Source organism: Ruditapes philippinarum, unplaced genomic scaffold, assembly GCF_026571515.1.
Source record: "Ruditapes philippinarum isolate M1 unplaced genomic scaffold, ASM2657151v2 ctg822_1_1_1_1, whole genome shotgun sequence".
Classification (NCBI taxonomy): Eukaryota; Metazoa; Mollusca; class Bivalvia; order Venerida; family Veneridae; genus Ruditapes; species Ruditapes philippinarum.
This window is the reverse complement of record NW_026852739.1, coordinates 464,933-492,866: the sequence shown is the minus strand read 5'-3', so window position 1 is coordinate 492,866 and position 27,934 is coordinate 464,933. Positions and strand designations below refer to the sequence as shown.

Genomic DNA, 27,934 nt, shown 5'->3' with positions numbered 1-27,934 from the left:
TAATGGGTTTGCGACCAGCATGGATCCAGACCAGCCTGCGCATCCGCGCAGTCTGATCAGGATCCATGCTCTTCGCTTACCAACCATATTACAAGTAGAGAAACTGATAGCGAACAGCATGGATCCTGATCAGACTGCGCCGATGCGCAGGCTGGTCTGGATCCATGCTGGTCGCAAACGCACTGTGTTGGTTTTGTCATGGCGCGGCTCATATAACGCTCATTTTCTACATAAAACACTAATTTCCTACATATGGTAATCGTTTCCTACATATTGCAATCGAGTTCTACATACCATAGTCGTTTTCTACACATATCACATTTTCCTACATATAAGATCTTGTGTCAATATTAACAATCGTGTACAACATAATTATTGACTCTCGTGCCCTACATTAGTATATGGGACTGCAAGAAAATCAGATATTCAAATGCTAGATACCATACACCACCAGGGTTAACGTTTAGCTTTAGGTGTTTTTCGCACTTCACCTGTAGAAAGTCTATATGCGGAAACTTGGGAAACATCGCTTCATCTTCGTCGGAAAAAGCTTTCACTTCAACTAGATTTATATCTAATAGCAAAAATCCAGATAAAAAATTTTTTTTTCAAACCAAGTTATAATGAAAAAAATGTTAACAAACCAAAGGAAATTAAACCATTAGGCATTCGTTTAAAAGATGATTTAGATAACTTAAAATTAATCCAGACAGTATCCTTCAAAATGACGATGAGATATTCCACCTTGGACTTATAATTCCCCGAAAATAAATATTAACCTTTGAAATATAAAAAAGTCATCAAATTCACCTGAACATTTCAAAGAGAAGTTCTAGGCAATTAAGTGTGTAAGAAACCATGGAAGATTTTGTGATGCATTATTTAATATCTTTTACGCGTTTTCAAAAGAAAGGTTGCAAAGTAGTGCGGCTACTGTGTTTGAAAATAATTTACATCTAGTATAGGTTACCAGACAATGCATCAATGTTTTACTGCTAAAGCAAAAGCTATAGATTTAGCATTGTCATACATAGTACAGCATACCCATGGTAAATTTGTGATATTTTCTGACTCGCTTTCTGTTTTAATATCCATTAAAAAAAATCAAAAAAATCTGACAATATCACGATAAGGAAACTTCTTTTACGTTTTCATGATATACTTAAAACAAAATCTGTTAAATTATATTGGATTCCAAGTCAAATAGGTATACGAGGAAATGAAAAAGTAGATGCTTTAACTAAACAATCATAAATTTTCAAAACACTGACTTATTTTTACCTGCTTGTGATTTTAGACCGGCTATAAATATACTTGTATCATCTAAATGGAAAGCAAAATGGGACAATGCCGTTTTTAATAATTTCACGATATAAACCCATCTCTTGATGTGTCACCATCTCTATCTCTGTCAAACGTTTATTCTTTGATGCCGAATTGGACCACTAAAATTACCCACTCTTAGCTCCTCACGAATGACAATACCCCTTTCTGTGTAGCTTGTAATGAAAATTTTACTGTTAAGCATTTTCTTCTTGATTGCCATGCTTTTTCACTGGCCCGTAATAGATTTTATTGTGTAAATTCACTCTTTAATGCAATTCCATCAAAAGACATCATTGATTATTTGAAAGAGATAAACTTGTGTTCTAGAATCTGATTGGCTCATTTTTATTGTCATTTACATAGTTTAACATAACATTTTAAGCCTATTATAGCAATTGGCACGATATGGCCAGTTATGTGTTGACGTGCCGTAAAAATCCAAACAAACAAACATTCAGTACATGTATTTGGATCCTACATAAAACACTTGTGTTCTATATATATCTCTCGTTTCCTACACATGACGCTTGTTTCCTGCATAAAAACCCTTAACTATATGTAACGTTCTGACATATAACTTGTGTCCTACGTGCAACTTGAGTTTACTACATGCGAGTTTAACTCTCGTTTCCTACATACGATGTATAACTCTTGTTTCCTAGTAAACCATCCGCTTCTTACATACGGTATAACTTGTGTCCTACATATATCTTTCTTTTCTACATGTGATCCTTCAGATAACACTCGTTTTCTACATAAAACTTTTGTCTCCTACCTTAAATCTTACTTAATTTATAAATTGAACACGTTCATCTTAGATATATATCTCGTTTTCTACATATGACACTCTTGTCAATCATTTAATGTTCGTATTCTACACACGCGTGTCCGTCATATTACATTCGTGTCTGTCATATTTTACTAGTTTTCTATATAAAATACTCGTTTTGGACATGTAACCCCCTTTTCCTGCATGTAATATAACCGTTTCTTACACATAACTTTTATATTTCATATAACACTTTTGTCGAACATAAAACACTTGTTTCCTGCACAACATATTTACACGTGATTGGTCTTTAAGTGACAGTTGTATCTTATAAAGGAACCCATCACAGTTCGCTGGAAGGGCTGGACAGACGACAAGTATGGTTCACAAATGTGGATGTACTATCTGGAGCTTCACAAACTTGAGGTAAAAGATGCTACACTAGAACTCACTGAACGAAACCCTATCAAACCTATGGCCAGAAATCAAACGTTGCACATGGGTAACATGTCACACTACCAGACGTTTACTCCTCTGGAACCAGGAATGTATAGGTACGTTCTAATTTGTTCACCACCGAACACAGTTAACCATATAGGAATCAGGTTTTTGTTTTACCATACTCTGATGGCTGGTAGCTTCCATTTTAAAGCTGCAAGAAATTTGACTTTAAAATATCACAGGCAACTTTTAAATCTGTGAGATTGTTTGTCGAAAGTTTTCTGTCACACTTCTGTCATAAAAAATTTCTGTCTACATAGTAGACTAAGCCATGCAAACATATACATACTTTATGTAGCCGATTGCGGCCATTATAATCCGATATATTTTGTTTTAATGCATACCTTGTGAAAAGTGAGTTTGTGCATTAACTTTTCATACCGGGAAATGTTTCTGCGCAAAAAGCAGCAGCTAAACATTGTTATTATTCGCCGCAATGTTTTGAGCCAATTTTGATGAACAAAACGTCGCGGCCTATATTTTTCCCCTCGATTTTTTGTAGAATTTTTAAATCACTGGGAAAAAAAATGTCATGTTATTTCCTTCCTGTTCCTCGACTTTTTATAGACGAACGAGGGATGAAATGTATAGTCAAAGCATTGGCGCTACCAGCCACTAGTGTTAAAATGTTCCTTGCTCTTTTCAACAAAAATGTTCCTTGCTCTTTTCAACAAAAATGTTCCTTGCTCTTTCCAATAAAACTGTTTCTCGCTCTTTCAAACAACTGTTATAACATATCGAGGTTTATACGTTCATTGACAAAAAACAATAAAAAACTAGTGCAAATTTAATATTGAAATGAAATATTTTGAGTACTCATTTAATATTGAAATGAAATATTTTCAGTATCTTATTGGAAGTCAGGGATATTGCCAACAATTCACGGATAGCTCGACGGTTTGTCCTGTATGACAAAGTGTCAGACGTAGAGTTGAATCAGGAAAGTCCAAACGGATTGCACGTGTCTTCTGCTCAAAACCACACAGGCTTCAAATGGCAGTCTGCAGGAAGTGAAGGTAGTGATATCAGTTTATATGTACTTAGATATTGAATATACGTATATCACCCAAGGAGGGAGTAATTAAATGTTATCTTGAATATTTTCACCAGAGACGTTAAAATAGACATTTGTATTTATATGTCTTTAATTTTCACTAAATGGGACAAAATGTTGAGCAGTTCACAATCTTGTCATTCTACCATACAAGAAAACATTATTAGATAACAAACCTCTTTATTTTATTTTGACATATAACTGTATTTAAAATCTTATGCCAAACTATATAGTTTTATGACAGAAACAACAATGACACTTTTTACCATTTTTAAAAGTTGTTTGTTTTCAAACTGTTTAATACTAATATTTGAAAGCCATTCCCCCCACCGTTTTTCCCCATTTTTCCAATATTTTTTTGTTAGGACAAAGTACGAACATTGTTGTCAACTGGGCTAGATATTTCATGAACAAAGCTCACGAGGATGGCCACTACAACAATGAAATACAGACTTTTAAACCACAATTTGAAGATTTAGAAGATGATGGTATTCTTTACACGAGAAAGTAAGTCAGTGTGTTAAACATTTATATGATTAATTATGGTGTGCATATTGTAATATTGTCATTGATGATGATGGAGGGGTAGGCTACCGGCTGTTAATGAGGAGGATTAAGTTTGTTAATGAGAGGCGTTCAGATCTCAAGAAAGGGTAAAATAGTCAAAGAGGGGTTAATGTTGTCAATGAGGGGTTCAGGTTGTCAAAGAGGGGTTAATGTTGTCAATGAGGGGTTAAGATTGTCAATGAGTGGTAAATGTTGTCAACAGGGGCTTCAGGTCATGATAATGGGGATAGGATAAGGTTGTCAATGAGGGGTTAAGGTTGTCAAGAAGGGCTTCAGGTTGTCAATGATTGAGATAAGGTCGTCGTTTAGGGGCTAAGGTGGTCAATGAGTGGTTAATGTCGTCAATACGGGGTTAAGGTTGTCAATGAGGGGTTAAGGTTGTCAGTGAGGGGTTAAGGTTGCCAGTGAGGGAATAAGGTCGACAATGAAATGTTACGGTTGTCAATGAGGAGTAAAGGTTGTCAAAGAGGGCTTCAGGTCGTCAATGATAGGGATACGGTTGTCAATGAGAGGTTAAGGTTGACAACAAGGGCTCAGGTCGTCAATGATAGGGATAATGTTGTCAATGAGAGGTTAAGGTTGTCAACAAGGGCTTCATGTCGTCAATGATAGGGATAATGTTGTCAATGAGAGGTTAAGGTTGTCAACAAGGGCTTCATGTCGTCAATGATAGGGATAAGGTTATCAATGAGAGGTTAAGGTTATCAACATAGGCTTCAGGTCGTCAATGATAGGGATAAGGTTGTCAATGAGAGGTTAAGGTTGTCAACAAGGGCCCAGGTCGTGAATGATAGGGATAATGTAGTCATTGAGGGGTTAAAGTTGTCAATGAGTGGTTCAGGTCATTATTGAGGGGTTAAGGTTGTCAATGTGGGGTTAAGGTTGTCAATGTGGGGTTAAGGTTGTCAATGAGGGTTAAGGTTGTCAATGTGGGGTTAAGGTCGACAATGAGGATTAAGGTTGTCAATGTGGGTTAAGGTCGACAATGAGGATTAAGGTTGTCAATGTGGGGTTAAGGTTGTCAATGAGGGTTAAGGTTGTCAATGAGGGTTAAGGTTGTCAATGAGGGTTAAGGTTGTCAGTGTGGGGTTAAGGTTATCAATGAGGATTAAGGTTGTCAATTGTGGGGTTATTGTTGTCAATGAGGGTTAAGGTTGTCAATGAGGGTTAAGGTTATCAATGAGGATTAAGGTTGTCAATGTGGGGTTAAGGTTGTCAATGTGGGTTAAGGTTGTCAGTGTGGATTAAGGTTGTCAATGAGGATTAAGGTTGTCAATGAGGGTTAAGGTTGTCAGTGTGGATTAAGGTTGTCAATGAGGATTAAGGTTATCAATGAGGGTTAAGGTTGTCAATGTGGGTTAAGGTTGTCAGTGTGGATTAAGGTTGTCAATGAGGATTAAGGTTATCAATGAGGGTTAAGGTTGTCAGTGTGGATTAAGGTTGTCAATGAGGATTAAGGTTATCAATGAGGGTTAAGGTTGTCAATGTGGGTTAAGGTTATCAATGAGGATTAAGGTTATCAATGAGGGTTAAGGTTGTCAATGAGGGTTAAGGTTGTCAGTGTGGATTAAGGTTGTCAATGAGGATTAAGGTTGTCAATGAGGGTTAAGGTTGTCAATGTGGGTTAAGGTTATCAATGAGGATTAAGGTTGTCAATGAGGGTTAAGGGTGTCAATGAGGATTAAGGTTGTCAATGAGGGTTAAGGTTGTCAATGAGGGTTAAGGTTATCAATGAGGATTAAGGTTGTCAATGTGGGGTTAAGGTTGTCAGTGTGGGTTACGATTGTCAATGAGGGTTAAGGTTGTCAATGAGGGTTAAGGTTGTCAATGTGGGTTAAGGTTATCAATGAGGGATTAAGGTTGTCAATGTGGGGTTAAGGTTGTCAATGAGGGTTAAGGTTGTCAATGAGGGTTAAGGTTATCAATGAGGATTAAGGTTGTCAATGTGGGGTTAAGGTTGTCAATGAGGATTAAGGTTATCAATGAGGGTTAAGGTTGTCAGTCTGGATTAAGGTTGTCAATGTGGGGTTAAGGTCGACAATGAGGATTAAGGTTGTCAGTGAGGGGATAAGGTCGTCAATGAATGTTACGATTGTCAATGTGGGGTTTTTTGTTAAGGTTGTCAATGTGGGGTTAAGGTTGTCAATGAGGGTTAAGGTTGTCAATGAGGGTTAAGGTTTGTCAATGTGGGTTAAGGTTGTCAATGAGGGTTAAGGTTGTCAATGAGGGTTACGATTGTCAATGAGGGTTAAGGTTGTCAATGAGGGTTAAGGTTGTCAATGTGGGGTTAAGGTTATCAATGAGGATTAAGGTTGTCAATGTGGGGTTAAGGTTGTCAATGAGGGTTAAGGTTTGTCAATGAGGGTTAAGGTTTATCAATGAGGATTAAGGTTGTCAATGTGGGGTTAAGGTTGTCAATGAGGATTAAGGTTATCAATGAGGGTTAAGGTTGTCAATGTGGGTTAAGGTTATCAAATGAGGATTAAGGTTATCAATGAGGGTTAAGGTTGTCAATGAGGGTTAAGGTTATCAGTGTGGGTTAAGGTTGTCAATGAGGGTTAAGGTTGTCAGTCTGGATTAAGGTTGTCAATGTGGGGTTAAGGTCGACAATGAGGATTAAGGTTGTCAGTGAGGGGATAAGGTCGTCAATGAAATGTTACGATTGTCAATGTGGGGTTAAGGTTGTCAATGTGGGGTTAAGGTTGTCAATGAGGGTTAAGGTTGTCAATGAGGGTTAAGGTTGTCAATGTGGGTTAAGGTTGTCAATGAGGGTACGATTGTCAATGTGGGTTAAGGTTGTCATGAGGATTAAGGTTATCAATGAGGGTTAAGGTTGTCAATGGGGTTAAGGTTGTCAATGAGGGTTAAGGTTGTCAATGAGGGTTAAGGTTTGTCAATGAGGGTTAAGGTTGTCAGTGAGGGGATAAGGTCGTCAATGAAATGTTACGATTGTCAATGTGGGGTTAAGGTTGTAAATGTGGGGTTAAGGTTGTCAATGAGGGTTAAGGTTGTCAATGTGGGGTTAAGGTCGACAATGAGGATTAAGGTTGTCAATGTGGGGTTAAGGTCGACAATGAGGATTAAGGTTGTCAATGGGGGGTTAAGGTTGTCAATGAGGGTTACGGTTGTCAATGAGGGTTAAGGTTGTCAATGTGGGGTTAAGGTTGTCAATGAGGGTTAAGGTTGTCAATGTGGGTTAAGGTTATCAATGAGGATTAAGGTTGTCAATGTGGGGTTAAGGTTGTCAATGAGGGGTTAAGGTTGTCAATGAGGGTTAAGGTTGTCAATGTGGGTTAAGGTTGTCAATGAGGGTTAAGGTTGTCAATGTGGGGTTAAGGTCGACAATGAGGATTAAGGTTGTCAATTAGGGTTTAAGATTGGTAATGAGGGGTTAAAGTCATCAATGAGGGTTAAGGTCGTCTATGAGGGGTTAAGGTAGTCAATGAGGTTTCATATTTTCAATGAGGAGAAAAGGTTGTCAACCAGTGTTTCATGCCATCAAAGAGGGTTTCTGGTCTTTAATGATGGGTCAGTTGTCAATGAGGAGTTAAGTTTGTTAGTGAGTGGTTAATGTTGTCAATGACGGATTAAAGGTTGTTAAGGAGGGGTTAAGGTCTTCAATGAGGGTATGATAGTCAACAGAGTGGTTCTTTTTAATAAAATTTGTGTTCAATTAAAATGTTTAATATTTATATTAAACAAGTAAAAAATGAAATCAGTAAATTTAGAAATGTTTCAAAAAGTTTAAGAAACAAAACATTTATTTTTGCTACATTTTTATTATTTGATTGTAAAGGGAGACAATATTTTGATTCTAAATAATAATGGGAAGTAAAACCCACCAAACATGTATTATTCTTTGGTATGTCTGTAAGAACTTGTAACAAGATGAACATTTATATCATATTTATAGGTTTATAAATGCATCACATGATGATATCATATTTGTAGGTTTGTAAATGCATCACTTGATGATATCATATTTGTAGGTTTGTAAATGCATCATATGATTATATCATATTTATAGGTTTGTAAATGCATCACTCAATGATATCATATTCATATGTTTGTAAATGCATCACTCGATGACATCATAATTAAAGGTTTGTAAATGTATCACTTGATAATATCATATTTGTAGGTTTGTAAATGCATCGTCTGATGATATCATATTTATAGGTTTATAAATGCATCACCCAATGATATCATATTCATATGTTTGTAAATGCATCATGCGATGACGTCCTATTTATAGGTTTGTAAATGTATCACTAGATGACATAATATTGATAGGTTTGTAAATGCATCACTCGATGACATCATATTTATAGGTTTGTAAATGCATCACTCAATGATATCATATCTATAGGTTTGTAAATTCATCATTTGATGACATCATATCTGTAGGTTTGTAAATGCATCACTCAATGATATCATATCTATAGGTTTGTAAATGCATCACTCGATGACATCATATTTATAGGTTTGTAAATGCATCACTCAATGATATCATATCTATAGGTTTGTAAATGCATCATTTGATGACATCATATTTATAGGTTTGTAAGTGCATCACTCGATGATATCCTATTTATAGGTTTGTAAATGCATCAAGTGATGATATCATATTTATAGGCTTGTAAATGCATCATCTGATGATATCCTATTGATAAGTGTGTAAATGCATCACTCGATGATATCATATTTATAGGTTTGAAAATGCATATTTCGATGATATCATATGTATAGGTTTGTAAATGCATCATTTGATGACATCATATTTGTAGGTTTGTATATGCATCACTCAATGATATCATATGTATAGGTCTGTGAATGCATCATTTGATGATATCATATTTATAGGTTTGTAAATGCATCAATCGATGATATCGTATTTATAGGTTTGTAAATGCATCACGCGATGATATCTTATTTGTAGGTTTGTAAATGCATCACTCGAGCATATCATATTAATAGGTTTGTAAATGCATCTCGATGACATCATATTTATAGGTTTGTAAATGCATCACTCGATGACATGGAAGGAGCGAGAACTCGTGATCCTATTGCTAACATTCACGGTATTGTGAAATTTGAATACCAGTATACCAGGGACATTGGTTCACAAATACCTGGAGCAGTCTGGACAAAAGTTGAACCAATCACCGAAACAACCACAATAAAAGAGCAGATGAGTAGCGGTAATGATAAATTCATATACAGTTTCCAGTTAACGATTACTTTAAATTTTATTGTATGAGCTCATAGATTTATTTTATAGAATAAGGATAAAAGATTGAATGGGAAATCTACTGCATTGCTTACCAACCATAGCCCAGGAACGTGACCACCGATTGTGTAGCATATTTCCGATCCTGTACTGGCTTTACATATTGTTTGTTTGACTAAAAAATGTCTTTTTACATCATCCAATAGTGTGGTTTTTAGAAAATATAAACTCAATTTATCAAAATCTGTTATTATGAAAAGCGGTCAAATTTTACAGTATATTTGCCAATTTCAAAAATAACAGATTGTGTTGAATTGACATTGTATTCTTTGAGGCCATACACTAGGGTAATACCAAAAGTTATCTAGATGTAGGAAAAACATTTTTTGAAAAGCCGTTACAGGATCGAAAATATGTGCCGCTATCTGTGGTTCCTTTTTCGAGTTCCTTTGACAGCAACATACATAATGGATTTGATTTCGTGCATGTTTGTCTGGTCACATTTAGAGGTCAGAGTTCAACAATCAAATACATTTTTCGTGGTTCGGTAAGCTAACAGTGACACGATATACATTATTTTAGTTTCAACAAAAAACTAAACTACTAGAATTATTTAATAAAGCAGTGATTAGATTTCTGATATCTTCGCCATAGGTATTTCTAGCATATGTGTTTATTACAAAAATATTTGGATTTTCGTTCAAGATATTTAAAACAAAACAGAACTGTTTTATATCTGTGTTTTTGTTACGTTTAAGGCGTAGATTGTTTTTATAATATTTTACGTTGATTACATATCAGAAAAAGATATTAACATACAAAATCAGAGATGTTACTATTTCAAGTCGGTCTGTATGTAGCTTTTTATTAATAATTGAGCCGTGTCATGACAAAACCAACATAGTGGTTTTGCGACCAGCATGGATCCAGACCAGCCTGCGCATCCGCGCTGTCTGATCAGTATTCATGCTGTTCGCTATCAGTTTCTCTACTTGCTTTAGGGTTTGTTAGCGAACAGCATGTATCCTGATCAGACTGCGCGGATGCGCAAGCTGGTCTGGATCCATGCTGGTCGCAAATCCATTATGTTGGTTTTGTCATGACACGGCTCATATATTATTCAGGTGACCAGTTAAAGATATGGGTTCGAGCTCAAGATGTCCTTGGCAACACAAAGATGGACTCGACCGTCGTGACTACAGACTTTACTGAACCCATTACTTCAAGTGCTGACGATAACACTACCACATATATTGTAGAAAATACTAACGTCAAACCTTTCAACTATTCAAGCAGGTATTTATGTATTTTGTTTAAATCCTTACGACGGGGGAAAACTTGCCCGATAAGTATGAAAAAAAATGACTAACATATTAATGCCGGGTCCTTAATGTTTTTCTTCAGGTCCTTTACTTGACCCGGCAAGTGCTGACAAATATTTAATATATTCAGCAAGTATGCAAGTATAAATATAGTCTATACTATTTTTTTCATCGCTGTACCATATAAAAGAAAAACAAAATAAATTTAAATGAATTTGTTTTAACTGATAATTACAAGAAACATAATGTTTTCAATCAATATTTTCAAAACTAATTCGTTATTATATTTATATCTTAGTTTTCTTCGTATATTGCATAATATGTAAAAAAATCAAGTTTCATTATTTAACTTAGCATGTTCCTATATTTAACTTAAATAGCGTGTTTTTTAATTAAATGTGCTCCTTTTTATATGCCCGAAAGGGCATATTATGTTATACCCCCTGGCGTCCGTCTGTCTGTCTGTCCGTCCGTCCGTCCGTCTGTCCGTCCGTCCGTCCGTCCGTACGTCCGTCCGTTAGCAATTGGTTTCCGGAGCATAACTTAAGTTCCATTTGGCCCACAATGTTCAAACTTCATAGGATGATTGCCCATATTGGGTAGAAGACCCCTATTGATTTTGGGGTCAAAAGGTCAAAGGTCAAGGTCACTATGACCTTAAAACTGAAAACAGTTTCCGGAGCATAACTTAAGTTCCAATTGACCCACAATGTTCAAACTTCATAGGATGATTGTCCATATTAGGTAGAAGACCCCTATTGATTTTAGGTCACAAGGTCAAAGGTCAAGGTCACTATGACCTTAAAACTGAAAACAGTTTCCGGAGCATAGCTTAAGTTCCATTCAACCCACAATGTTCAAACTTCATAGGATGATTGTCCATATTAGGTAGAAAACCCCTATTGATTTTGGGGTCAAAAGGTCAAAGGTCAAGGTCACTATGACCTTAAAACTGAAAACAGTTTCCGGAGCATAACTTGAGTTCCATTCGACCCACAATGTTCAAACTTCATAGGATGATTGTCCATATTGGGTAGAAGACCCCTATTGATTTTGGGGTCAAAAGGTCAAGGGTTAAGGTCACTATATCCTTAAAACTGAAAACAGTTTCTGGAGCATAACTTAAGTTCCATTTGGCCCACAATATTCAAACTTCATAGGATGATTGTCCATATTGGGCAAAAGACCCCTATTGATTTTGGGGTCACTAGGTCAAAGGTCAAGGTCACAATTACCTTAAAACCAAAAACAGTTTCCGGAGCATAACGTAAGTTCCATTTGGCCCACAATATTCAAACTACATAGGATGATTATCCATATTGGGTAGAAGACCCCTATTGATTTTGGGGTCACAAGGTCAAAGTCACTTTTACCTTAATACTGAAAACAGTTTCTAGAGCATAATTAAAGTTCCAATTGGCCCACAATATTCAAACTTCTTAGGATGATTGTCCATATAAGGAAGAAGACCCCTATTGATTTTGGGGTCACAAGGTCAAAGGTTAAGGTCATTATTAATAACTTAAGTATTAATCAACCTACAGCTGTAAATTTTTATCGGATGAACAGTGAATTCCATGTCTTACAAATGCTTCATCCTTACTAAAAAAAAACACTTTCGGGCATATAATGCTCCGCCTAGCGGTGCTCTTGTTTTAACTTAGCATGTTCCTTTTTTTTTACTAAGCGTATTCCTATATTTAACTTAGCGTATTCCTATATTTAACTTAGCGTGTTCCTATATTTTACTTAACATATTCTTATATTTAACTTAGCATGTTTCTATATTTAACTTAGCGTGTACCTAGAAGCGTATGATACAGAAAGTGGCGTTCGTGATATAGGTGTCAACATTACAATCAAAATGCAAGGTGTGTCCAACATTTATGTCAGTAAAATGGCCAAGGCAAACACAGACGATGTAAGTATTGCTTTCTTTTCCTTCCTTCCTTCATTCTTTCTTTCTTTCTTTCCTTCCTTCCTTTCAGTCCTTGATAAACAATATTAATTCATATTCACGTACTTATTTATATCTTTAACACTTACTGTTTTACACAATGAGAGTAAGTCATGCAAGAGGTCAGCTTTCTGGAAGTAGTTACCAGAAATCCAACAATGTTGAAGTTGAATAAGATCCTCGTCACTTGTGGGATTTGAACCCATAACAACCCGATTAAGAGCCCAGTGCTATATTTCTCAAGGTGGTCCAGCTCAACTTTGTAAAATATTTCTTAGACTTTTGTTGTCACTCTGTGTATATTGACCCTTTATAATACTTCATGTTGCAATGTCGCTTTTCACTGGATAATTGTGACGTTTAGAAAGATTTATATACACGGCTGGTGTCAATTTGTGGAAAAAATCTCTTTTTTTTTTCTCAAAAAATATGCTTGGTGTACTGTAATTTTTTTTTTTTTTGGACAGGCTATATATCGAGCCTCTGATTATATTTCCAAAAAACTGTTTATGTAGGGCCATATAACCTGTCAAAAATCTTGTTAACTTATATCCTGAAATCGTCTGATCTCCTCAAAGATGTTCATAGCCTTAATGCATTGTACATAAAAAAAATGAAATGCAAATATTTTCTTTGTTTTCATCTTCACAGTTACATATTTGTTTTTATGTCAAAACTTTTTGATTGCAAGACGAATTTAAATCAAGGGAAGTAAGTAATAAACGTTGTTGATGTTCAAATATCTAAAGATTTACTTCCCCTTCAGAAAAGACACCCGGACAGAGATAGTGAGTGCGTGACGTCAAGAGACAAGACAACCTGCTTTTTAAAGAAGCAAACTGTGATTATAGACAATTGTTGGCTCACTGTACCAAACCAGGCGTTACTGCCGTCTGCTAGTGCGATAATAGATGTTATTGCCTATAACCAAGCCATGCTCGCCAGCAGCGTCAGATTTGAGGTGATTTATGATTTATTTATTCTAAATGGAAGAATAGACAATGATAAAAGTTCACCCAGCCCAACTTGCAAAGGTGTTAGTACAACCAAAGAACAAACACAGGACCCATAAAGAAAATAAATGGCAACCATGGTTTAATACAACATGCAAACAAATGAGAAACAAATATCATATAGCAAGAAAAATCTATAATAGAAACAAAACAGAAATAAATAAAAATAATCTAAAAGTAATAAGTAAAGAATACAAACAAAATATCAATATTGCACACAAAGAACACAAAAATAAAAGAATTGAGAAACTTAGAAATGCCAAAAGTACAAGCCAAAGAGAATACTGGAAAATAATTAAATCTATTGATCAATCTAAAAATGCAACTAAGGCTACTCTTCATGACCTATATGATTTTTTCAAAAAGACAAATGAAGGAGAAAACATAGAAGATAATTCAATAGATTCAGAAACTGTTATAGAAGTAAATGAAGAAATAAATACAGAAATCACTGATGAGGAAATAAAAAAAGCAGTTAAACTACTCAAAAATAATAAAAGTCCAGGATGTGACTATATTTTAAATGAACACATTAAGTCAACTATTGATACAATGCTTCCAATTTATAACAAATTATTTAACCTTGTTTTTGACTCTGGATTAATACCATCCAGCTGGACAAAAGGTGTAATATTACCCATTTATAAAAATAAGGGAAATGCCACTCAGCCTGAAAATTATAGACCAATCACTTTATTAAGTTGCTTAGGTAAATTATTTACTGCCATATTAAACAATAGAATTACAAATTACACTGAAGACCATAACATTATAACTAAATGCCAAGCAGGATTCCGCAAAAATTACTCAACTACAGATAATTTATTTATATATCAATCTTTAATTGATATTCTAAGAACACAAAAGAAAAAAATATACTGTGCTTTTATTGATTTTAAACAAGCATTTGATACTGTCTGGCGTCAAGGACTATGGAATAAACTCATTAAATACAATGTAAATGGCAAATTTTTAAAAATAGTCAAAAGTATGTATGAAAACATTAAATCATGTGTAAAAACTTCCCAAGGTGTGTCTGACTTTTTCCCAAGTCTAATCGGAGTAAGACAAGGCGAAAATTTGTCGCCGATACTATTTTCACTTTATTTAAATGACCTTGAAACTTTTCTATCAGATAATAATGCAAATGGAATAATCTTCAGCATCTCTGAACTTAACCTTTCAATTTATCTCAAACTCTTTGTTATTCTATATGCTGATGACACAGTGTTATTAAGTGATTCACAACAAGGCCTACAAAAAGAGCTAGAACTATTCGAACAATACTGTACAAAATGGAAACTTACAGTCAACACGCTAAAAACTAAAATAATCATTTTTGGATCAAGAATTGTAAATAACCTTCCAATCTTTACTTACGGGAATAAAGAAATAGAAATTGTAAATGAATACAAATACTTAGGACTCTATTTATCAAAAACCTGCAGCTATAAAAAAACCAAAGATCACATTGCTAAACAGGCAACAAAGGCCATGTATATGTTATTAAAGAAAATAAGACATATTGACTTGCCTCTAGATCTACAAGTTGATATATATAAAAAAACAATCCAACCTATGCTTTTATATGGGAGTGAGCTTTATGGCTACAGTAACATGACATGTCTTGAAAGAGTACAACTCAAGTTTTTCAAACACATCTTAAATTTAAAAAGGTCAACGCCTTCCTATATGATTTACAGTGAATTAGGTATAATGCCGCTTAAAGAAGAAGCCAAAATAAGAATGATATCTTTCTGGTGTAGAATAAATAATAACAATAACAATATAAATAATAACAATAATAATAACGGTAGTAGTAATAATAACAATGGTATTAACAACACCAATAATGAAAATACCAATGATAATAATAACACCAATGATAACAATCCCAATGATAATAATAACACTGATAATAACAATCCCAATGATAATAATAACACTGAGAATAACAATCCCAATGATAATTATAACACTGATAATGATAACAACCATAATTATAATCAAATCACACATACAGATAATAACAAACTGGCAAACATAATGTGTCATATTTTAACTGCATTAAATAGGCAAAGAAAATGTCAAATCAAAATGGTTAGACTTTATTTATAATCTGATTCAAACAAATGGATTCAGTAATGTATTGATAAACCAAAGTGAACTGAATCTTAAATGGTTTTCACTTGCTTTTAAAAGAAATATTAAAGACCAATTTATCCAAACATGGAGCTCAACAGTTAATAATTCAACTAACTTCATGTACAAGATAATTAAACATGATACAAACATGAATAAATATTTCACAAAATTACCAAATTATTATGGAAAACTGTTAACAGCATTTAGAACAAGGAATCATAAATGTCCAGTTGAGGTTGGACGTTACCATAACATACCATTAAATGAAAGAACCTGTTATTTATGCAATCAAGGTTTAGGTGATGAATATCACTACATCCTTGAATGTAAACACTTTCAAGAATCACGAAAAACACTGATCAAACCTTACTACTACAAACAACACAGCATACTTAAATTTGACAAGTTATTCAATTCAGAAAACAAAAAAGAACTAATTAATTTATGTAAATTTGTACAAATTATAATTAAAAATGTTAAAGCCCAATATTAAATGATTGTACATGAAATGTTTTTGGAAATTTATTAGTAAAACAATTAACATATAAGCTAGATGAAGATCTATGTACTATATATTTTATCAATTAATTTCCTATGTAATTTGGTAAAATGCTCAGTGTAAATGCTAAATTTTATAAACTTAAGCAATGTTGGTGAAAATATCAATTGTTTTTCATATGTATGATATCATGTTTAATAATATTCTTTTCTTTTTTTCTTTTGAAATCAATTGTTAACAACAGTTAGATCTACATCATCTACTATGAATTTAATTAATGCATGTTAACAATTTAAAATTGGTAAATTTCATGTTTATTATTTGACTGTATGATATCATGTGTAATAATATTCTTTTTTTTTTTTTAAATCAATAACAATAGTTACATTATTCACTATGAATTGAATCAATTCATGTTACCATCTAAACATTGGTAAATTTCATGTTTTTTTATATGTATGATATCATGTTTAATAATATTTTATTGTTCGAAATCAGTAACAACAGGTACACTATTCACAATGGATTGAGTCAATGCATGTTAGACATTTAATTTTATTGGTAAATTTCATGTAAACTGCAACTGCCTGTTAAAATTTTTATTTAATACTGTACATATTTGTATATATAGTTTATTGCTATCATAATTTATTATTTTGATGCTCTGAAAATTTGATACTTGATATTAAGAAATTAAGGTTGCCATCAGACTGTACAAAGAACAATGATTGAGTACATACTGTACTGTAGTAATATCTTCATTTATTTATTAATGAGGACAAGTCTACAGATCTATTTTCTTGTCTTTTTTTCTTTTTGTAAAATAATGACCCATCCATATGATCCAGTCAGTTATATAAATATTTGAAAACTTTATATGTAAATTAATGAATAATAGATTCTACTTTGAAATTTGTAAAGAGGACAATACTTATTTAAAAGCATGAATGAAGATGATAATAGTGTATACCAGTAACAGATATATCTTCTGTATTTCCTTCATATAGTTGTTTATTTTTAAGTTACTTAATTACCGGCTTAATTGAACCTGACTGACCTTAATTAAACTGTAATTAAGAAGACAGTACAGAAAAGAAGACCTGTAGCGAGGCAAAGCCCTTAATATTTCAATTTCGTTTAAGGGCTGGCCAAACGCACACCGTTTATGACAAATGAGGGATATTTGAAATATTTAAATTCCCACCCTTATCAGATAATTCACAGCAATTATAAATGCATAAGGGGCCGGGGAAATCCCCTTTAATTCTTATGTTTACAAAATAAAACCAATATTACTCACCCTTCCCGTCACATTCGTAAATTTTGCAGCCTTACATCGCTAGAAATCAGTAACCAGATAATAATCCAATATCAACAGAGATTTATTTCTTCTCTTTTACTTTTTTGCAGGTTTATTAAGTCAATTTTTTTGCCACACAAACGAAAATCATCACAGCACTATATTTTATATTGAAACTATACCGCGTGCAGACACAAATACACCTACTGACCCAATGACATATTTTTGTGTAAAATTACAGAAGTTTATTAACGGCACAGTAGAAAGCGCGTGCCAACAGGTGACAATCACAATACAATATAATTCAGATTAAGAAAAGGTTAAAGTTGACAGATGATATTTGTAAACAATTTAGTCTAGACATTTTGATTCAGTACTTGTCTTTCTTTTAATATACAAAAGAAATTTAGTTGCGATTCATAATTCATATTTTTTGAATGAATGTTGCCCTCTGTAGACATGGTTTTTATATATATTTAGGATTCTTTTTCTCGTGTTTATGTATTTGTATGCATACTGAGATAATCAAATAAACCTGAAACTATTGAAACTATAGGTATACATGTATTCAAATTAAATGTGATAAACATGTTTTCTCCTATTGACTAAAATGATAATTACAATGTTCTTGGACTTGTTTGAATTTAGTTCTCTTATGATAGATAGGCCTACCATCATATGGAGCGCTTTTCTAATTAACCGGGGTTCGAGACTCAGTCACATTGTGTCTTTGTGTAAATTTTTTTTTTTTAAAAGGAGAAAGGTTTCAATAGGACTTTATACAATATGTAAACATTGATAATTTTATGATAATTCAGTGATAATTCCATAAGGATTTTAGAATACATGAGAGGCCGGTATATTGCCATTTCACAATTATCTAGGCTGCCGTAAAGGAGAGAAACGTGAAAATTGATAAACTGGTTCATCGCCAGGGTGAAGCTGAAAAATGGACAACTTATTATAGTTTGTTTGCTTGTTTGTTTCATTATTTTACCGGCCTGTTTCCCCAACAGTATTTTAAGTCCTTTTATAGGCGGGTAGTTTCCTAACCGGATTGGGGTTCCTGGAGAGTTACACCAGTACTTAGACTAATTTTCCTTTTCGCGGCTTAAACTCACCAAAGCATTCCCGGGGATCGAAACCCACGCCAAAAAGGGAGGTTTAACTGGATTAGAAGTCATCGACTCTAACCCCTCGACTAGGGAGGGGTAAATTTTATTATAGAATTACCAATTTCGAAATTAAAACGGCGGGTTTACGAATTTTCTTTAGTCACTTTGTTTTCTTCGTTGTAATTAACATAGAAGTATAGAGGGCCTCTTTTGGGCGCCAAAAGACTGGGCACAAAAACGCCCCTATTATTTCTTTCTAATACAATTTCTAAAGAAAATTATCAATATATGCCCTTACCGGATCTTATAATTTTTTCAAGATTCCCAGGGCAATAACAGAGCGTTAGATGGTCTTGTAAGCTGTAAGTTCTTTTTTAGTTTATGATTTTGTTTTTTATATTTTTTTTATTTCTATATTTTCTTTTTCAATTGCAAACTGTATTATCCATCTTTCCGAAATATTGTCAGTGACTCAGACAGGCTAAACTTCAAGGTCAAGAGGCCTCTGGGTTTGACCTGTGAAAATTCCAAGATGACCTCATCTGACACGTCAAGTCAGATTGTGCGTCAAGTCAGATTGTGCGTCATATTTGATAGAATTTTCTCCTGCGTCTTGAATATTTCATTTTCTCAAAAAAAGTTATGGCAGAAATTGCTTAAATTATATACAATTAACCACAGACACTCGGCGTTTTGAGCTCAAAACGCCTTTAAAATCCAAATAAAATGCATATTGTGTCAATCCCAGCACATGTACTGATCATATATATCAATAAAACTTAATATAAGCCGTTTTATTATATATTTAATTCATATTTTCAACATCTATAATAAATATACAAGATAAAAATGTTCGCCGGAAAAAATCTGCACCCCTCCCGTCATAATCACCATGTATTTTATTCCATTTCCAATATTTTTTCACATAATCCTTTGGCCCATCGACACAGAAGATTTAATTTCTTCACGATAATGGTCAATTTTAAAACTTCAACAGTAATATAAACAACGCAACAGCCGAAATAAACATCAAGATTATCGCCGTTTTCCTCCATTGACAAAATCTTTCGATAAATTCAAACGTGGCCCCAGCTTTGCCGTGTGCCAAATGCGCAGCTCTTTTAAGTTTGGGAACCAACATAATCGGATGGCTTCGTTCATAGCCGACTGGTTTCCATCTTCAAAAAAAAACAGAACGAAGCCATTTCGACAAATATGTATTTTATTTGGATTTTAAAGGCGTTTTGAGCTCCAAACCCCAAGTGTCTGTGCATTTAACGAAGGAATTGGATGTGTATCTAAAAATGAATGTCTTGTTCAAGCCATATTCTACACTCTTTATGGAATTTCTTTAAAAATTTAATATTTTTTATCATTTTTTTCATTTTTTATTTTAAATACTTTTGTTTGTTTTGATTTTATAGATAATGGACCTGAGTCCGCTCGAGTGGAAAACGTGAAAACCGGAAGTTTCCGAATAGTTTGGGACTTTCCGACAAATTTGTCCTGCTATGCTATACAAACTTCAATTATTATAGTGCTGTTCAAGAAGGTAAGAATATGTGTTTATTGTTGATACCATTAGCTAGAAAGGAGGAGATGATATTTATATCTTCATATAAAATGGATTTTATACTTCTACGGTACTAACTACTCTTAAACAGGAGGAGTTTCATATCCATACAATTAGACCAGAGGAGCTAAATATTGAAGCAATTTAAAAGGTGGAGTTTCATATTTATGCAATTTAAATGGCGGAGTCTTATTATGAATACCATTAAATAGGAGTAGTTTCATTGCAATTTATCAAATATGATTAGTTAAATATGTTTTCCTGAGAATTCTTACTATTGTTTCAAATGGGCTGACCACGGCCACTTTGCTCTTACAGTTGCTGCTGGTCGTATAGTTATTCAGAATATCTTAACATTATTTTGCAGGCATCAAACGGGAATATTGAATTAGAAACCCATGTTATTCCTGGTTCAAACACATATTTTGATGTAGTCAACCTAGACGCTGATACAGAATATTTACTTGATTTCATAACACAAATAGGTGATAAGAAAAATCCACCAATGAAGCTTACTGCCAGGACGTGTAAGTATATAAACAAATACATCCAAAGTTAAACACGGGCCTACATGGCCCTTGGCTTTCAATCAATGATCCTTCACCAATGTGGTTTGGGTTCGAATCCCGCCAGAAACTTTGGATGTTTCTACCTAGCCAGCTCAAGGAAGATCAATAGCTGTTCAGAAATAAAGCGTGGTGGAGGACTCCACCAAGAAAGCCAGAGAGTCGCCATATGACATTAACAGTGTCGGAGTGACGTAAAAACCCGAGAAAAAAGCAATATTTTCAAAGTCGTTTAAAAAAATTAATAATAAAAAACAATGTCTTTTTAAAATACTTTTGAATTTTTAAATTCATCTGAAAAGAGCAAATAAAATTTTTCTTTTTTATTTTAAGATACAGTTTACATTTTTTGAAATTTTTTTTACTTTAAGTTTATATTAATACAGTGTATTATATCATATAAAACAGACATGCATATTTGCAACTGAACATTATGTATTTTCAAAAAAAATGTAAATTTGTCAAATTGTGTCTGATTTCCATAAAATCAGTCTCAAAATGCACGTTTGTCTATTGTTTAAGAAATTTTACTATATGAATTTAAATCAAACAACAAATACGACTGCTTTAAAAAAAATCTAACCCCTACCCTGCCTGGCGTAATAACAATTTGGAATTTGATATAAGATGCGCCGAATTTTCGACTTTTTATATCGTAAATCTCACTAGATGTTTATAAATGATCATAGAATGTGCGTTAGTACATTATCCTCACATTAGAGTATAAAATTTTATTATAAAACAAGACTTTGAATGGCAAAATTAAAATAATTATACCGCCTCACCTGTAATTTGCAGGAATAAATACATTTGTAGGTATGCAACGTCCAAATTTAGCCACAAAATAAGCCAAATCTTATTCTATTTTTTAATTTTAGTCTTAAAATGTGCACATGAACAATCTCTTGACATTGTTGTAAGAAAATTAATATTCAAAACGATGTGCATTGCGTTTATTTAGAAAGTTCACCTCTATACGGATTTTGTGGACCAATTCATAAAATTATGAAAATTCAACGTTGAAGTTTTGCTTCCAAAATGGTCAAATTTTTGTAGATTTCATTACAATTAGTCTCAAAATGCACGTTTGTATATTCTTTCAGGAATCTTATATTAAGATTTTAACTCCAACAGCAAATACGGTAGCTTTTCAAAGAAATATAACCCCTTACCCAGCTTTGTGTAAGATAAATTTGGAATTCAGAAACATTGCGCCGAATATTGCCTCTAAATAACGTAAATACCACTCGAGTTTTACATACACGATCGTAGAATGTGCGTTATGACACTGTTGTCACATTTAAATATAAAATTTTATTTTAAAACAGGATTTTACATGGCAAAATTAAAATAATCTTACCGCCGCACCTGTAATTTGCCGGTATAATTACATTTTCAGGTATGCAACGTCCAAATTAAGCTTCTAAATCAGTGACATCTTATTCTATTTTTTAAATAATAGTCTTGAATTGTACATTTGATTAACTGCTTGAGAATGTTGTAAGAAAATCAATATTATAAACGATGAGCATTGCAAAGTTCACCCCTCATTCCGGCAAAGGCAGACCAATTCATGAAATTTAGAAAATTTATCGTCAAACTTTTGCTTCCAAATTGGTCAAATTTTGGTCGATTTAAATGACATTAGTATCCAAATGCATGTCGATGTATTGATTAAGAAACTGAGTAATAAGATTTTAAATACACTTCTAAATACGGCTGCTTTTTAAAGAAATCTAACCCCTACCCGGCTTTGCGTAAGATCAATTTTTGGAATTTCAGATCAAATGCGCCAAATTTTTGCCTCTGAAAAACGTAAATCTTACTAGATTTTTACATAAATGATCATAGATTTTGGAAGACCTGTAATTTGCCGGTATAATTACATTTACAGATATGCACTGTTCAATTTTAGCTTCTAAATCAGTGAAATCTTATTCTATTTATTTAATAATGGTCTTTAAATGTACACATGAACAAACTCTTGATAATGTTGTACAAAACTTTATATTCAAAACGTTGGGCATTGCGTATATTTAAAAAATTCACCCCGATTTCCGGATTTGGCGGACCAACTCATTAAATTTAGAAAATTTAATGTCGAACTTTTTCTTCCAAATTGGTTAAATTATGGTCGATTTCAATGAAATAAGTATCAAAATGCGCGGCTATGTATTGATTAAGTAATTGTATAATAAGATTTTAAATCCAACATTTAAAGAAATATAAAACCTTACCCTGTTTTGTGTAAGATCAATTTGGAATTAAATGCGCCGAAATTTGCCACTCGATTGTTACATACATGATCGTAGATTGTGCGTTAAGACACAGTTGTCACACGTAAACATGAAATTTTATTTTGAAACAAGACTTTAAATGGCAAAATGAAAATAATCTTACCGCCTCACCTCTAATTTGCATGTGTAATTACATTTTCAGGTATGCAACGTTCAAATTTAGCTTCTAATTCAGTGAAATCTTATGTTATTTATTTGATAATAGTCTTGAAATTTCCACATGAACAATGTCTTGAGAATGTTGTAAAAAAATTATTATAAGAGATAATGTGCATTGTTCACCCCTATCCGGATTTGGCGAACTAATTCATAAAACTTTGAAAATTTAACGTCAAACTTTTGCTTCCAAATTGGTAAAATTTGGTCGATTTAGATGAAATAAGTATCAAAATGCACTTCTATGTATTGATGAAGGAATTGTATAATAACATTTTTAAATCCAACGCCAAAAACTTTTGAGTTTCAGGTGAAATGCGCGAAATGTTTGCCTCTTAATATCGTTAACTTCACTCGACTTTTACATAAATGATCATAGATTGTGCGTTATGACACTGTTGTCGAATTAAAATATGGAATTTTATTCTTAAACAAACTTTTAAATGGCAACATTAAAATAATCTTACCTCCTTACCTGTAATTTGCCGGTATAATTGCATTTTCAGGTATGTCACATTAAAATATGAAATTTTGTTTCAAAACAAGACTTTAAATGGCAAAATTAAGATGATAAATTCGTCTCATCTGTAATTTAATAACTAATTTTGCATACATGATCGTAGACACTGTTGTCACATTGAAATATGGAATTTTATTTTAAAACAAGACTATATATGGCAAAGTAAAATGGTCTCACCGCCTCACCTGTATTTTGCCGGTGTAATAACATTTTCAGGTATGCAACATTCAAATTTAGCTTCTAAATCAGTGAAATCTTACTCTATTTATTTAATATTAGTCTTTGAATGTGCACATGAACAATCTCTAAAGAATGTTGTAAGAAAATTCATATTCAAAAACATGTGCATTGCGTATCATAAATTATGAAAATTTAACGTCTAACTTTTACTTCCATATTTGACAGACTTTGGTCTCTTTCAATAAAATAAGTCTCAATTTGCACGTGTGTGTATTGTTTAAGGGATATTATAAAAGCTTCTTAATTAGTCGAATCCTATTCAATCCATTTCATATTAGTTTTAAAATTTGCACATGAATTATCTCTAGTGAATGTTTTAAGAAAATAATCTTTGACACGATATGTTCGTGTATGCAGGGCCTTCTTTCACAGACAGGAACACAAGATGATCTTGCCTATTTATGTCAAGGTAGCATTGCATGGTGTGAAAAACACAAATGACCCCTCTTTATATATATACAAAAAATAAGATATGGATCATTCAGCCTTAATTTTACATACAGTTTAGTTTAGTTTAAACATATTTATTTCAATATTTTACATATTTTTATTTTATATGAATATATTTGTTACATAAGATTGAAGGGATGAGAACGAAAGAAAACTTATATAGTTGTAAACTATAGTTTATGAAGGAAATTTTCAGTTGAAAATCGCTGGTATTTTGCTTCTTATATTATTATTATTGTAATATTTCATAAAAACTGCGTTATGTCAATATTTCACATAAATATATGAAAGTGTAAGAAAATAAGTGCCTATCGTCAAAATATCGTATCCCCTTACCTGTAATTGGCAAGTATATTTACTTTTTTTACATTATATATACTTTATGGCTATAATGTTGTTATAACATTTATGAAAAATGCTGTTGTTGTTTTTGTTATTTACTTTTTCAAAATGACGAATTTCAACTTCTAAATGTGTCAAAACATTTTCTATCTATTTCATATTACTTTTAAGATGTGCACATAATAACCTCTTAAGGACGTTGTAGGAAGATAATATTAAGTTTCAATAAAAAGTTAATAAATTTCTGTAACAAAAGTATTTTTCATAAGATTAGCAAAGAATATCTTTAAGGTAGAACGCGACACTTTGCGAACTTTCGAGTAGCGTCTTGAAAATTGGCATGCACAAAATTGACAATATTTCTGATTGGATTTCGTTGATTTTATTTCAATAGTTTCAGCCAATTTTTGTATACACGACGTCAAAGTTGACCATCAAAGCCCGTTTTTGAACATGACGTCGTTGCGTATCCTTGGCAACTGTCACGGGTATTTCTGGAGTATTTTTTGTGTTTTTAAATCGTGAATAGGTTAGAGCACTTAAACATCAAAGACAAAGTGAAATATTCTTAGTTTACAATAAAAACTTGTAAAGTGCGACAACAGATATTTGATGTATAACCCGGATAAATTTACACATAGGTGTAACCGACATGTAGGGCAACACAGGTGATATAGGTATGCCTAAAATACTTCCAAAATTACATTTTCGGCATTACGAACAAATGTTTAAATATGTTAAAGTCAATATTTGATTCTCTTTATCTAAAGTATGTGAATACGCATGCCAAAAAAATGTGTGAATATGTCAAATCTCGTCGGATTTCATTAAGATTAGTCTCAGAATGCACTTGTGTCTATTGTGTAAAAATGATAATTCTGCCACATGTACGACAGCTCCAAGAAGAAGTCACCCTACACTTATTTGCTGAATACAATTTTGGAATTTCAGTTGAAAATTGTTTGCCTCTTTTATCATAACTCTATTTTTGTAAAAAATAAAATTTTAAAAAAAAATGCGTAAGGGCAAATGTTTTAACATTAATATATGAAATTGTTAAACAAGACAAGAAATTAAATGCAGGTATATTTACTTTTCATGTCGAATTTTAGCTTTTAAACAAGGATTTATATTGTAATAAAAATCCGTGTTTTAAATTAGTAAAATCATATTCAATCTATTTCATTTTAGTTTTAATATATGAACAAATCTTTAGAAAATTATATTTAACACGATGTGCCGTTCGTGTTTTTAGAAAATTTACCGACTATCCGGATTTTGTTCAAACCAATTCATAAAATTAACCAATTCCTTATCTCAAGGTGACTTTGTCTGTTCGTGTAGGCAGGGCCTCCTTCAACAGATAGAAATTCGAGATCACCTTGTTTGTTTGTGTCAAGAAGACTTTGTCTGTTCTTATAGACAGGGCTTCTTTTGACAGACAAAATCTCAAGCTAACTTTGTCTGTTTGTGTAGGCAGATTAACAGATTATCTATATATCTTCTTAAATGTACGAATGACATTTCTTTTAGTTGTAGATAACTGTTATGCACGACATTTACGTGCAGAATTATTACATGCTTGCGCTAATGATTCATACTTAGTGCTAAACGTATATAGTTCAGAAGAAGATATTTGTAAATACGAGTACGATTTTTAATTCTTTAACTTAAAAAAGTCTATATTTTTTATTATCAATGTGCTGTGTAAATGGATAATTATACATTTTCTCTTGTACCGGTGAAACCATACATTTGTTCAAACATTTTGTTATGTTCCACATATTGTATTGTAAAATGCCTCGGTGAAAATAAAAGCTGTGTTCTGATCGGTTCCTATGAATGATTATGATTTTATTTAAATTCAAAATATCATCTATTATATCAAATCAAAGTTGTAAAAACATCACTTTCTTAGTGAAGTAATATCTTCACGCATTATCAGGGGTCGAAATGTCTGGTCAATTAAAGGGGTCTAAGTGTCTTAATTGTTCAGGTATCAAGGGTTGAGGTTTCAAAAAAGTCGTTTGTATAATAATTATAAATCTCACTGAAATCACACACAATAGCTTATTTAATTGCATATTCATCTATGATGCCCTTTTCCATCTCTCTTTAAAAAATCTGGTCGGATGACATTAATTGACATTACATGATGCGAGTTCCATCTGCGGCTCGTTTGTTTACAGGGATGAGATGTAATGTGTAAATGAAGCTTATGATAATTAATTAATATACACTCGGATATTTATTGAATTCGGATCAAAAAGATCTGAAGGCACACTATGTAAACATGTAACTGAAATGAATAGACTATATCCTTTATTTTCAAGTACAATAGATGGAATTTAACTTAAATATTTGAGATATTTCTTTAATAAATATATATGTGCGATAAAAGAATTTCTATTTCATGTTTATTATCATGCAAAATAGTATTGTTTTAATAAGATGAAATACGACGAGAAATGCATCATTTAAGATTTAAATCACAATAATGATACAGAAAACAATGCAAATGTGTAACATTTTATAGATTAGTATGCGCACTCCCTTTTTGGCAACGCAGGCAAAATCTACCGTCTGTATGTAGGCGGTCTGTCTGTCTGTCTCTGAAAAGATACACTAAGATGCTTAATGAAATTTTAATCAATATATTTGTGTTCAGCAATAATCATTTCGATAGATTGCACTTCTACCTGCAGTGAATGTAGTGTCGATATAAATAGTGAATGTGATACGGAACCTGATTTGTGTGTTTGCAAAACTGGCTTCGCAATTTCAGGAACAAGATGCAAAGGTAAAGCGAACCAAAATGTTGTTCTGTTAAATAGATATTGACTATTGATTCTTTGATATCCTTAAAATGACTGACACTTTTGCGAGCTTTTGGTATTTTTTGTAAACGCATGCCGACATACCAAACGAAACGGTACAGTAAGATACTTGATGAGATTTATAATAAATTTATTTGCATTTTTAATAAATGTAT

At 32.8% G+C, this 27,934-nt stretch overlaps 1 protein-coding gene across 1 annotated transcript in view; it reads left to right on the top strand.

The window, feature by feature from the left end:
* Positions 1–2,413: 2,413 nt before the first annotated feature.
* The window catches only part of LOC132722945 (uncharacterized), a 35,726-nt gene continuing 10,205 nt past the window's right edge, over positions 2,414–27,934 (top strand). The window contains exons 1-11 of the mRNA XM_060707572.1: positions 2,414–2,649; positions 3,443–3,612; positions 4,016–4,157; positions 9,231–9,418; positions 10,572–10,743; positions 12,567–12,690; positions 13,493–13,762; positions 14,106–14,247; positions 19,119–19,160; positions 20,223–20,350; positions 20,739–20,898. Of these exons, the coding sequence (XP_060563555.1) occupies positions 2,486–2,649; positions 3,443–3,612; positions 4,016–4,157; positions 9,231–9,418; positions 10,572–10,743; positions 12,567–12,690; positions 13,493–13,762; positions 14,106–14,247; positions 19,119–19,160; positions 20,223–20,350; positions 20,739–20,898 (1,702 nt within the window). The 5' untranslated portion in view covers positions 2,414–2,485. The remainder of the gene's footprint in view (positions 2,650–3,442; positions 3,613–4,015; positions 4,158–9,230; positions 9,419–10,571; positions 10,744–12,566; positions 12,691–13,492; positions 13,763–14,105; positions 14,248–19,118; positions 19,161–20,222; positions 20,351–20,738; positions 20,899–27,934) is intronic.